Genomic DNA, 11,599 nt, shown 5'->3' on the forward strand with positions numbered 1-11,599 from the left:
TTTGTGGTCCTATAGGGACCGGCATCCAGTTCCCCAGGCGATGAACGGCCTGGCTAGCTTTATTTCCAGTGTTGGGCAACATTGTCCAAGTGATTTCTCCTGTTCGAACCACAGCGTGTGCTTTTTCCTGGCAGGTCGTCACCAGTGGAGCTGTATGATTTTTAATTACTAGTTCCTTTGGCAATGCGTCCACTGGGTAAATAAAAGGGTTAGTCCGATTATCTATGGTTGTAGCATTTCTTAACTGATAAATTGGCAATGTAACAGGCCTCATTGTTGTTGCGTTCCTCCAGCCCATTCGAAACTGAACCACTTCCTCCATCGACTGGTGGGGGGTCATCGCAGTGACAGTGAGGGCAGCTAGCAGCATGCCCCAGCAGGCAGCACCACCAGGTCTCAGGCGGGCCCTAGCGAGGATCCTTCTGCGTCCCCTCCTTATTGGATCTTCCGATCAACCTCCTCCACTCCCACTCAGACATCCACCAGGCACACCAGGCTGAAAGAGATACATGACTTCAGAAGAATATAGCACACAGCATTAGTCTTTTAAATCCAAATCCCCCTTGACCTCTAGTAGTAAACACCTGTGGTGTTGTTATTTCTTGCACCATTGTCATATTACATGGTTTTATTACCAGCTGAGCTATTTTGTCACCTTTAGTGACCACAAACGGTTCAGCAGCTATATTTACTTGTCAGGTCCAAAACCTGCTGAGTCGTGGCTCGCAGTGGAATTTAGCATCATTTTGTTTTTTCCACATTTTAACACTTTCGCACCATGACCATTTGAGTGAGTGGTGTCACTCCTTCTGCAAGGGGTCTGTTATTAATTTGTTTAACCACCTCTGGTAAATTGCGCTTCCAATTATCTAAACTATTATCACCTGAGGCTTTCCTCAGTGAGGATTTTAATAATCCATTTAGTCTTTCAATTAACTCATAACTCATCTACCTCTGCCAGAGCCACGATCACACAACTGGACTAAGTCAACCACTTACTGCAACCTATAACTGTCGCTCTGATACTATATATCATATAATTATACAATATTTGTATCCTTTGCACATCATTCAACATTCTGTATCATCTTTGCACATCCTTTATTTACATAGTCATCATCTTGCCACTGCACTTTATCTGCCAATCCACTCTGGATTTCTATCTTTATTTTATTTCTATTTTTATTCCACTTTTACTTCTATTTTTTATTCTGTCTAACCCTGCTGCTTGTGGGTGATATGGAATGTGATAAATCCATTCTACATGGTTTTCCCATAACGTTGCCTTTTGATTACTAAATTTACAGGGGTGAACTATCAATACTCCAGAATAAGTATCTACAGCAGTACATGCATATTTACAGTTCTGTGAGACTGGCAATGGTCCAGTAAAATCCATCTGCCAGATTTTCTAATTCTCTTATCATCCCTTGTACAGCAGAAGCAGGTCTGTCTACAGCATTTAACATTAATGTCAACACCAGGGGTCTGTAATGTGGAGGACTGGTTTTTATCAGCTGATCCCGTACTGATTTGGGCACATTCATATCAGCCCATGCATCAGCCGTTCCCAGAAACACTCCTTCCCTCATCATTAACTGAGCCATATCCTCAGTCTGGCGACGACGGGTCACTGGTTTTGCCTGATACCAGTCTAACCCTTCAGCCTCGTCCCAGACATCCTCATCCCACTTCATGGGATCCCAACTAGCATCCTCCCGTACCCGTGCAGCCACGGTACGGACTTTGGCAGGGTCAGTACGGCGGGGCGGTCTCCTCCGCATTTGCCACCGAGTCTGAGCCAATCCCACCAAAGCTTTGTTCAAACAGTGATTCAGTGCGTCTTTCTCTGCCTGCATTTTCATTACTTCTTGCCTGGCTAAAGACAGCTGTGTTTCCAACTGTTCTTTTTTCTCCTGCGATACACGCCATGCTGATGCACAAAACCACGCACGCCTCTGAACCCCCCCCAACGGGGATGTCGGAGGAACAACAATTTCTTTAAGCACAGGCAATGCAGCCGCTAGAGAGCCGTCCTTTACAGCATCTCCCCACGGCTCGGGACGACCACCGCCGTCCCGCAGACAGAGCGCAACTTCACTCCATTCGCCAGTCCAACCTGGCACATCAGATTGCTCCACGGCGGGAGGCTTCTTATTATGTTTCATAAACATTTCTGCAGCCACCAAATAACATCAATTACAATGTATTAATCCTGTTCGTGACGCCAATAATGTCATGTGGATTTTTAGAGGTTCGTGGTGGTCGGCAGATGAAACACACAAAGTCAGAGTGCTAGAATAAGTGTGTCAGGTTTATTCCCCGCAGCTCATGACACTCATCATTACATCTCAATGGGTTCAGCCTTATAAGCATAGCATAGCATAGCATAGCTTGCCCTACCTTTGACACGGACTGGAGAGCCAACAGTCCCGGTAGAGTGGCTTAGAAAACCCCGGCTGGGCGTTCGTACGTAACCCGCAGCAGACTCTACCGAGATGTGGGATTTCCCCGTCTTTATACTTATTTAGAAAAAACACAACATCGCATGAGAGAGAGGATGGCCGGTCCTTCCCACAGGCGAGGATGAGTCCTGAGATCCTGTCTTGTAAACATATTTACAAGACACCCTTTTCTCACCCTTCCAAAGATAGGCAGTTACACAGTTCCCAAAACAAGCAGAATAATATAACATGCAGGTGGTCACTTGGGAACAAGCAGTTATATAACACCAATAGTATACAGATGGTCATTTTAGGACACAAATTAGATATTCCCATATCAGTAAAGCATCCAGGCTGTTCTCCATCTCCTTTAGTATCTGCAGCAGGTGGTTGTGTCCATCCTTTCCAGTGCAGCTTCAGGCGGCCACAGATGGACTGAAATGTCTCCCTGAACATACAGAAATTCTCTGTCTACTGCTCATCAGTAAAATTGGGAACAATCTTTTCCCACCAGTCATCAGCTATGCTCCGGACCAGCCGGACAGTGAGGAGTGTTGCTCAATGAGCCGCAGCAACGTCTGAAACGCAGAGCACGAGTTACAATACACCTGCCATCTGAAATATTCACATATTGTAATATGCTCAACGCAGACAGTAAAAGAAAACCGTCTGAAATGTTTACTCATAAGACACGTATACAATCGGCGCATGTTTAATAAGTGAAACTTACACATCGTCTCCTTTGTCTGCGGCGTATCTCCTGCTGCTGGATTCTTCATCTTCTGACTTTCAGGAGCCTTCCAGTCTTGACGTGAGACGCCTGATTTTATCGTCCATCAGTAACATCTCCATCAAGAAGCGCATGAACACAGCGATCTCTTCGTTCTCCACATTAGCTTGCCAGTGTTACTTTGTGCTGTCTTGTTTTTCACGGGTTTTGTTTTGTTGTTGTGTGGTGCTAAAGTCACACGTCACTGTCGCAGACGGTTGTGTCACATCGGTCCCGCTACCGCCCCCAACTCATGTACGAATGCAAAATGAAACTGTTCTCCTGGGGAAGGGCAGTTCATAAAACTAGGACAGTTATTAGAACTGCGTTCTTAGAACTTCTCTGTCCGAATGCACCTATGGTCTGAACATGAAATGAATATCCTGGGAAAGTTGGCAATGGTGACCATCTGTCTGTAGCATGGTGGACTAAATTGCTTGGCAATGACATCTCACCCCCTCTCTTGCTAAAATATTCAGCAACAGTTGTTCTAATATCATTGCTAATTATTTTCCTCCTTGGCATCTTTTTAACACACCTGTAAGTTAAAAAGATCAGTCACTCACCCTGAATTGGACTAAGCGGTATAGAAAATTAATGATGAATAAAGATTCACTAAGTGTCTAATAGTGTCTCTCCCTTTTCTACCCTGCAGCAAACCCAGATACCAGACTACGCTGAACTGATTGTCAAGTTTCTGGAGGCACTGATTGACAGTTACCTGCCGACGGCTGACGAGGAGCGAGGGGAGGAGCAGTCAAGGACCCCCACCTCCCCCTACCCCCCCACCAGCCAAAGCCAGCTGAGCATCACTGCCAACCTCAACCTCTCCAACTCCATGACCTCACTGGCCACCTCACAGCATTCACCAGGTCTGTTTTCTGTTTTTTTTTTTTCTCCAGGGGAGGATTTGGAGGCTATAGGGTTGTCCTGCTGTGGTTAAACATATCTGTTGTCCTCCAGGTGTGGACAAGGAGAACGTCCAGCTGTCCCCCAGCTCTGCTCTGTCCAGCGGGGGGCGCACTCGCCACGGTTCAGCAAGTCAGGTCCAGAAGCAGCGCAGTGCTGGCAGCTTCAAGAGACCCAGCATCAACAAGATCCACTGATCAGCTGCTCCCTGCAGAGCTGCCAGGCCCCATGCTGCACTCCGTATTTACTCTGTTTTTTTCCCTCCATGTTCTTCATAGTTGTTGCTTTGGCGAAAACAAAGGGTTCTGGATTTTTTGTCAAGGAATTTTACCAAGGGCAAACTTGAATTCTGCTGCTGGAGATTTCTTTTTTGAATCTTTGGTCTTAGCGCGAGGTGATGGAGAGGCCTCTGTGTAAATGTTCCTGCTCTCCTCTGGATTCCATATGGAAGGCTCTTTTTCTGCAGATGGGAGAACTGTAAAGATTGAGTCTGGATGTGGCATAAACGTGTCTCAGACAGTTGGGATGGGACAGATTGTGACTTTGGGATAAAGTTAAATCTGCAGCATGTCTCCTGGCTTGTGTTAATGAGATGGACCACATAACAGGACCGACTCCCTGGACCTTCTTGGACGTCTCGGCTCCCCTCTGCCAGTCCTGTACATATTTAACAGAGACAGAATATGTATATCTAGTCCTTTGTGCTAATGTAGATGTTGCCGTTTTCTCCATGGTGTGCCTTTGTCAGGGTTTTTCAATGTGTACAATTTGTAAAGTTAAGTCAAACCTTGCTGGGGACAATGAACAGGTACTAATTATGGAGGCGAGCTGTTCATATCGTCACAAGTTCACCCAAACTGTGTAACGCCCCACCTCCGATGATAGTCGAATATACAGGAGACCAGAAACCCCCGTTGCCTGAAAGTATTTATCGTGTATGAGTAGATAGTACTACACAAATCTTCCTCTATGTACACACTTTCCAAAAAAAATTGCTTTTCAAACACTTTCACCATGAAATTTACAAAAAACACTATGAGAAACGCAACCATGTAAATAGCTGCAAGCTTTTTGGGTTACTTTATTTAGCTCTCCTCTTGTTTTTACTATTACTTGTATTTTCTGCAGCACATTTGAATTGGTTGACACAGTGACAAGGAACATTGTGAAATGGGCAATAATCCTCCACTGTCAAAACTCCATTGTGAGCCACAGATTTTTATTTGTACAACGATGAGAAAACACATCTGTCAGCTCGGCAAAATACAAGCCAACTCCTAAGTTTGCCTCTAATTTGGCAGTTTAACTGTGATCATTTGAAAGCAGAAAGGGGATAGTTTTATGTGTGCTCACATCTCAGACATACACTTTTCACACATATAATGCTGCAAAGACGACACCCTTGTTGCTCACTGCTGCTGATCAAGCTGAGGCGATGTAGTGATGCATCAGTAATTGCATCAGTTTGAAGCAAACTTCATATTAGATCCTCATCAGGCTCATTTCCATTCATTGCTAGTGTGTATGAAGGTGTTCAAGTAGGTGACAATATAGTTTAATCCCCAGATGACAAATAAAACAGAAGAAGTAAAACTTAGAAGGGAAAGATATGAATAAAAACCAATGGCCTTCAGAAAAAAATTTAAGTGTTCAGGAGTTCTTTGCAACCGTTGTAATGTTCTTCAGAAACTGCTGATCTGACACTAATGTCAGTTGCAAAACTGACTGTGTTTGCCATTTCTTGCCACCTCAAAAAAGTCAGGTACTTTTACCACTGGTGTGTGGCATGTTTGTGAGGTGGCATCAGAGAAGTGATTGCTTCATCTACTGGCTCAGAAGAGCTTTAACCCCCTCATTCCAAATCTGTCCATTTCAAACAGTGTTTGACAACAAAAATACATCCACCCTATTGAAGCAGGCAGTGTGAAAAAGGCTGTCTCAATAACTTGAATTTGTCCCAGTTAAGAGTCTGAGCTCCACCCAGAAATAACAGCTATGTCTCCTGGCTATGTCCAGATCCATGAGTATGAGCATCTGTTTGGGTCTCTTTTATAGCAGTGCAAAAGAGTCCAGACAGTCAGTATGGAGTACTAGTTTTGTTTGCAAATCGATTTGGAACTGACAGAAACAAACCAGTGATTTGTTTTAGAAATGCATTTGTTAATGGTACTGTGTGAGGTGTGAAATGAAACTGTGACCCATCCAAATGCTTTAATCCTGCCATGACATCTTTACTTAAAAACAGTTTAGTATTGTACAACGCTGACTTGTCTCTGCGCATCTCCATCTATTAAGTGTTCTGTATGGTCACATTTGCCTAATCAGATAAAATCTGACGTAACTGGACCTGAAAGTAGTGATAAGTTCAACTTACACTTGAAGGTCTACTGCAGAGGTCCCCAACCCTGGTCCTCAAGGCCCACTATCCTGCAGGTCTTAGATGTCTCCCTGCTGCAACACACCTGATTCAAATTAAACAGCTCTCTGACAGGCTCTGCACAAGTCTGCAACTGAGCCATTCATTTGAATCAGGTGTGTTGCAGCAGGGAGACATCTAAGACCTGCAGGATAGTGGGCCTTGAGGACCAGGGTTGGGGACCTCTGGTCTACTGTGTTTCTGCCTGTTAAAATATGATGTCACAAGACCAACCTTTTCCTGATCAGCCACATTCACCTTTGTCACTTTATGATACTTGGTTTGCAAAACTCTGAGGTACTGAACCCACCGATATGATTGGACGATCATTGTGTTAGAATCCTTAAATGCTCCTCCATGTTAGTTCCATTTTATCACTGAGAGGTGGATTCATGTTATTGGCACATTGGCCCTACTTCTCATGTAAAAAGATGAAACACTAGATCAGACTTGTCCATAAATTTTAATCACCTGTTCATTGTTTAGGTCCCTTTTTTTTTACTGTTCTTTCCAACCAACAGAAGGTTTGATGCATTGTTGGATTGTAGGAAATTCCTCAGAAGTAGCAGTTAGAAGGATGGGGCTGTTGAAGTTTGAGAGTTGCATGTTTATTCAAAGTTAAGTCACCAAAACAGCTTCAGTCTATGCTCCCAGCCGATCACTTTTCTTACCAACAACTGCTGATGCTACGCTCCCTGGTTTCCTCTCAAAACATGTCTGTGTCCGTCCTTTACCCAGGAAAACCCGATGGGAAGCTCCGTTTAGTTAGCAGATCGACTGCAGACAGGATGATGCATCCAGAACCTCTGAAACAAGTGGTTGACTTGCACTAATTTAAAAACAGTCATGGGTTTGTAAAGATGAAACCTCAAAATGTGGCATGATTTATTTGATGTTATGCAAAATCTAATGTCTGTAGAGTATTAGTCTGAGTTTTGTTTTTAATGCAGTATATGTGACAATTTGTAAATATTTTGTGTACAATTTGAGATCGTATATTTACTACACTGTACATACCTGTGATATTGTATCATTTTGTTTTTGTAAAGCAGTTAGTTTCTGTATAATAATACACAAATGGAACTATTACAGTGTTAGTAATAAAATGTTTTGCTCTTCGACTTCTGACACTGTACTATTTAACTTAACAAATTCATGAGATATAATGTCTAGGGCCCACTCAGTGAAAGGTTGTTACTTATCAGTGTCCAGGACCTCCTGATTGCCTACCTAACTCTTCATGTACAGATAAAGACAATCCACTTGTAATTTCGCTAAAGGGGCTGTCCTTTGACAACAACCTAATTTGCAGCAAATGTGTCGAAATTATCAGATTTTTGAAGATCCAAGACTTCAAAGAGATCAAGACTTTGACCTCCGCGATGCCTGTTTTTCCACTCCTTGTGGAAAATATCACATATGAGTCATCACGCTATTTAAATATTTGAGTTTGAGTATGGATTTAGAATGTACTGCAAGCTCTGAGTCTCTGGAATTTTAGAGTTAAGTGATAATGACATAATGTTTCTCTGTGTTGGCCCTGAAATGTACTTTATACTAAAATGAAAACAGCAAATTTGGAACCATGTCACCCTTTTAGTTGGTTTTGTTATTGCAACGGTATTTATTTGTGCGCTTTTTCTCCATGAGAAAAAGAGTAAGAATTGGAAGGATTTGTGCAGGAGTTGAAACCAGGACCTTTCAAACTCTATGGAAGAATTGTACTCCTAGACCAACATGCTGAGGTAATGGTTATATCCCACATAGCAGGTTCTGAACAACTGATGAAAATAAATTAATCATTGCATCAATCTATTGTTGAGGCAAAAAGTTACTCTGTCAAGGATGAGGAGTCTGGTTCTGAAGTGAAAAATGATTACAAGTTTATTGAATACAGAATTAAAATACAAAGAATAGAATTGCAATTCGAGAGACTGTTCAGAGGTCTGACAGCACAGAGATCTGAAGAAAATCTGATAAGACACATACAGGCAGCATCTTTTAAGCAGAATGATCATGTCACAGCACATCATATATCTTGTAAGATAAAAACAAAGAGATTGTCTGTTCCTCACACAGGATTAGACACTTCAACAAACCTAATGAGCTTTTGCATTTATTGAGCACATAAACAACCCCATTGACATTAAGGCAGGATGCCCTGCTGGGTTATCCTGAAGGTATCTGGCTAGTATCAGATAGGTCCACAGGTCAGTGTGAACTGCTCTAAGGAAACGCATCAACTTTAAGATAGCAACAGGCCACTCAGCATAATCTCCGGTACCAAGAACTTAAACAATCTGTTTACCTTGAGAATGATCAGTATAACACAATATTAAAGTAAATATATATGAAATTTCCACAACACTATACATCAATTTTCTTTAGAAAATTTTCTTTTTATTCCAATTCATGGTCGCAGGGAAGCTGGAGCCTATACCAGCAATTAGCAGGAGAGAGGCAGGGTACACCCTGGACAGGTTGCCAGCTGGCAATTATCTATCAAATTTAATAGTAATCAAGAAAAACTAAGAGACTTAGTATGATGGAATTTTGTTTAGTACAGAAGCTGTCAGTTACATTAAGCACAAAGATAGGAAAAGACTTGAGGGATAGTGGCTGGGATCCAAGGATGTCAATCAGTTACCCCTTGCTCATAGGCCTACCAAAACTCTTTGTATTAGGCCTCTGGAATCTCTACCTTCCATCTGACTGGATTTTTTTTTACAACAAATACTTTGTCTCTCTCTTTGTTGGGTCAGATTCTTAAAAGATCCCATGCCTCCCAAGAAAGTCCCTAGTGTAGACATGGAGGACATTGATCTCTGCTATGTCTGGTTTTCCACCCTTCAAACCCTTAGCAAATACCGCACTCCCTCCACAAAAGAGCAGTGTCTGATTTCTACCTCTGCTTGCTTGGTTTTCAACCTCCACAGCCCAGTTCAAGGGCTCCTCCACTGAGGTGCGTTTCTGAACACTAAGCAACTTTCCCTCTGTCTTGGTAGTGTTCCTTATCAGTAATTTTCCTTTTTTGTTGATTTGCTGTATATGTGTGTTTGTGATGGCAAATATCTGAAAAAGAAAAGCTGATCAGGATGGGAAACGGAGTAATTAAAGTGAGTGGCAAGAATCTAAAAATGGCCTTCCAGCTTAGGAGGAAAGCTTCGCTGAAGAATGGCACAGTGATTTAAGAGTCACTCATCTAGAGAGGTTCACCTACATGATCATAAACACAGTAGCATCTTGAGGCCCACTTATGTTAGAGGCAGAAGCAGAAAATGTATGGACACAGATGGACTGACAGTTTCATCCATCTCCTGGAGTGCTGGCTTGTTTCAGCACTGGATTGTGTTGTGCTGGGACTGATAGAGGCATGAGGATGTTTGGTCTGTAGGTGTATTCATATTGTTGTGGTATTTTTGCAAAAGGCCAAATGTTGCATGCAATGCATACATTTAACCCTTTTCTTCTCAAAGAGTTCCAGGTGATCCCAAACAGCTGACCTGGGACACTTTCTGCTTCCTCCCATTTACAGACAATCTTAAATGCTGACCACAGTCCCATTAACCGCTGGGGAATAATGAGAGTTAAACCAAAGTTGGGAGAAACATCAAGTCGCTTTGGAGAGGCTGCGGCTGAAAGAAACCCAGGTAAACAATTAACCGACTTTTGAAAACAAAACTAAAAGAAAAAAAAAAATCAAAGCTGATGGTGATCAGAAGCGAGTGCAAACCAACTGTCGAGGAGGACCCCACTGGTTGTGACGGTCCTTTGCAGCTCCAGACCCAGGCATCCTCCCCCAGGGCCCCCAGACCTGGGGGTGCCAGACACGCGGAAATTAGGAGGCAAAGCGCAGACCTAGTGCCACTGGCCCGCTGTAGCGATGGAGTAAACCCTGCCTCCATTGTTCCAGAGCAACCGGGAGGAGCACATTTCTCTCAAATAGGCAAGCGCTGACCAGTAACAAACGTGACTGGGCTGACTAGGCTGCAGGGCTCGCTTCTGCACCTACAGGGTAGTTTGCTCTGCTTTCTCTTCATAGTGCATAAGTCTTGTGCTTTTTGCTAAAGATATCTGTGGAGTGTGTGGTTAATGATATGATCCAATTTTGGCAGGCTTTGCCTCTGGCTTGAGCCTTTCCTGTTTGTTCAAGGTAAGGGCTGCTTAGCTGCAGAGCCTCTCGTGGAGTGTACTCTCTCTCAATTTTGTCACGGATTTTGTGATATCCAGAGGGGTAGTGTTCTAATCTCTTGTGTAAGGGTTGCTGGCTGCAGAGCACAGGAGTGCAACACCGAGCCTTACCCAGTGTATTAAGGAGTGCGGGCTGCATTGCCTGGATGGGCGGAGGTGCAAATTAGCCACTCCCAGTGGCAACACAGGGCAACAACACAAGTGCGCTACGTGCCCACAAAAGGGAGTCTGGTGCCAGACAGGAGAAAGCTATTGCTTCTTGGTCTTTTGGCTGGCATGAGGAGGCACCACAGCGTGCGCTTCCTCTGCAGACAAAAAGAAGGGAGACTCTTGGAGATGTCTAGATTAGACTTCTCCAGGAAGCTAATCCAAAAAGGACTGAATTTCTCCTCAAACAACTTGAACTGTATTTTGAGTTTACCAGCAAATTGGGGATTTGATTGCTTCAGTGACTTTGTTAACAGAATTTTGGAATAGGTTTGATAATATAAAGGCCCAATTCTCTGCCTTTACCATTGAGAAACTGACAATAGCTACAAAACAGTTATTGTCAGAATGTTCAATGAAACTGTAAATGCAGAGGACATATGCGTATGGTTGGGAAGATTTTGCACTGTCAGAGGCCAGGCTACCAAGGTAAGAGATGTGGATGGCACCTGGAATTGCACCTGGAGGGTCCCCATTCAACAATGGCAAGACCCTCAGAGATTCCAGGGCCTGAAGCACTTACCAAATATGATAGTACTGGGTGAAAACAGGGGCTACATTCACTACCAGGGACAGCCCAAGCTCTGCCGCAAGTGTGGTGAGCATGGGCACCTGGTAGAGGCATACGATAAAACGTTTTGTGGAAAATATAGAGAAATTGGG

At 43.4% G+C, this 11,599-nt stretch overlaps 1 protein-coding gene across 3 annotated transcripts in view; it reads left to right on the top strand.

Annotated features, from left to right (window-relative positions):
• The window catches only part of nf1a (neurofibromin 1a), a 101,297-nt gene extending 94,692 nt beyond the window's left edge, over nucleotides 1-6,605 (top strand). For all 3 annotated transcript variants that reach the window (XM_041994272.1, XM_041994275.1, XM_041994273.1), the window contains 2 exons: nucleotides 3,869-4,085; nucleotides 4,177-6,605. In XM_041994272.1, coding sequence (XP_041850206.1) covers nucleotides 3,869-4,085; nucleotides 4,177-4,319 — 360 coding nt within the window. In that variant the 3' untranslated portion in view covers nucleotides 4,320-6,605. The remainder of the gene's footprint in view (nucleotides 1-3,868; nucleotides 4,086-4,176) is intronic.
• The last annotated feature ends 4,994 nt before the right edge of the window (nucleotides 6,606-11,599 follow it).

The sequence above is a fragment of the Melanotaenia boesemani genome, chromosome 9, assembly GCF_017639745.1.
Source record: "Melanotaenia boesemani isolate fMelBoe1 chromosome 9, fMelBoe1.pri, whole genome shotgun sequence".
In the NCBI taxonomy this organism is placed as follows: domain Eukaryota; kingdom Metazoa; phylum Chordata; class Actinopteri; order Atheriniformes; family Melanotaeniidae; genus Melanotaenia; species Melanotaenia boesemani.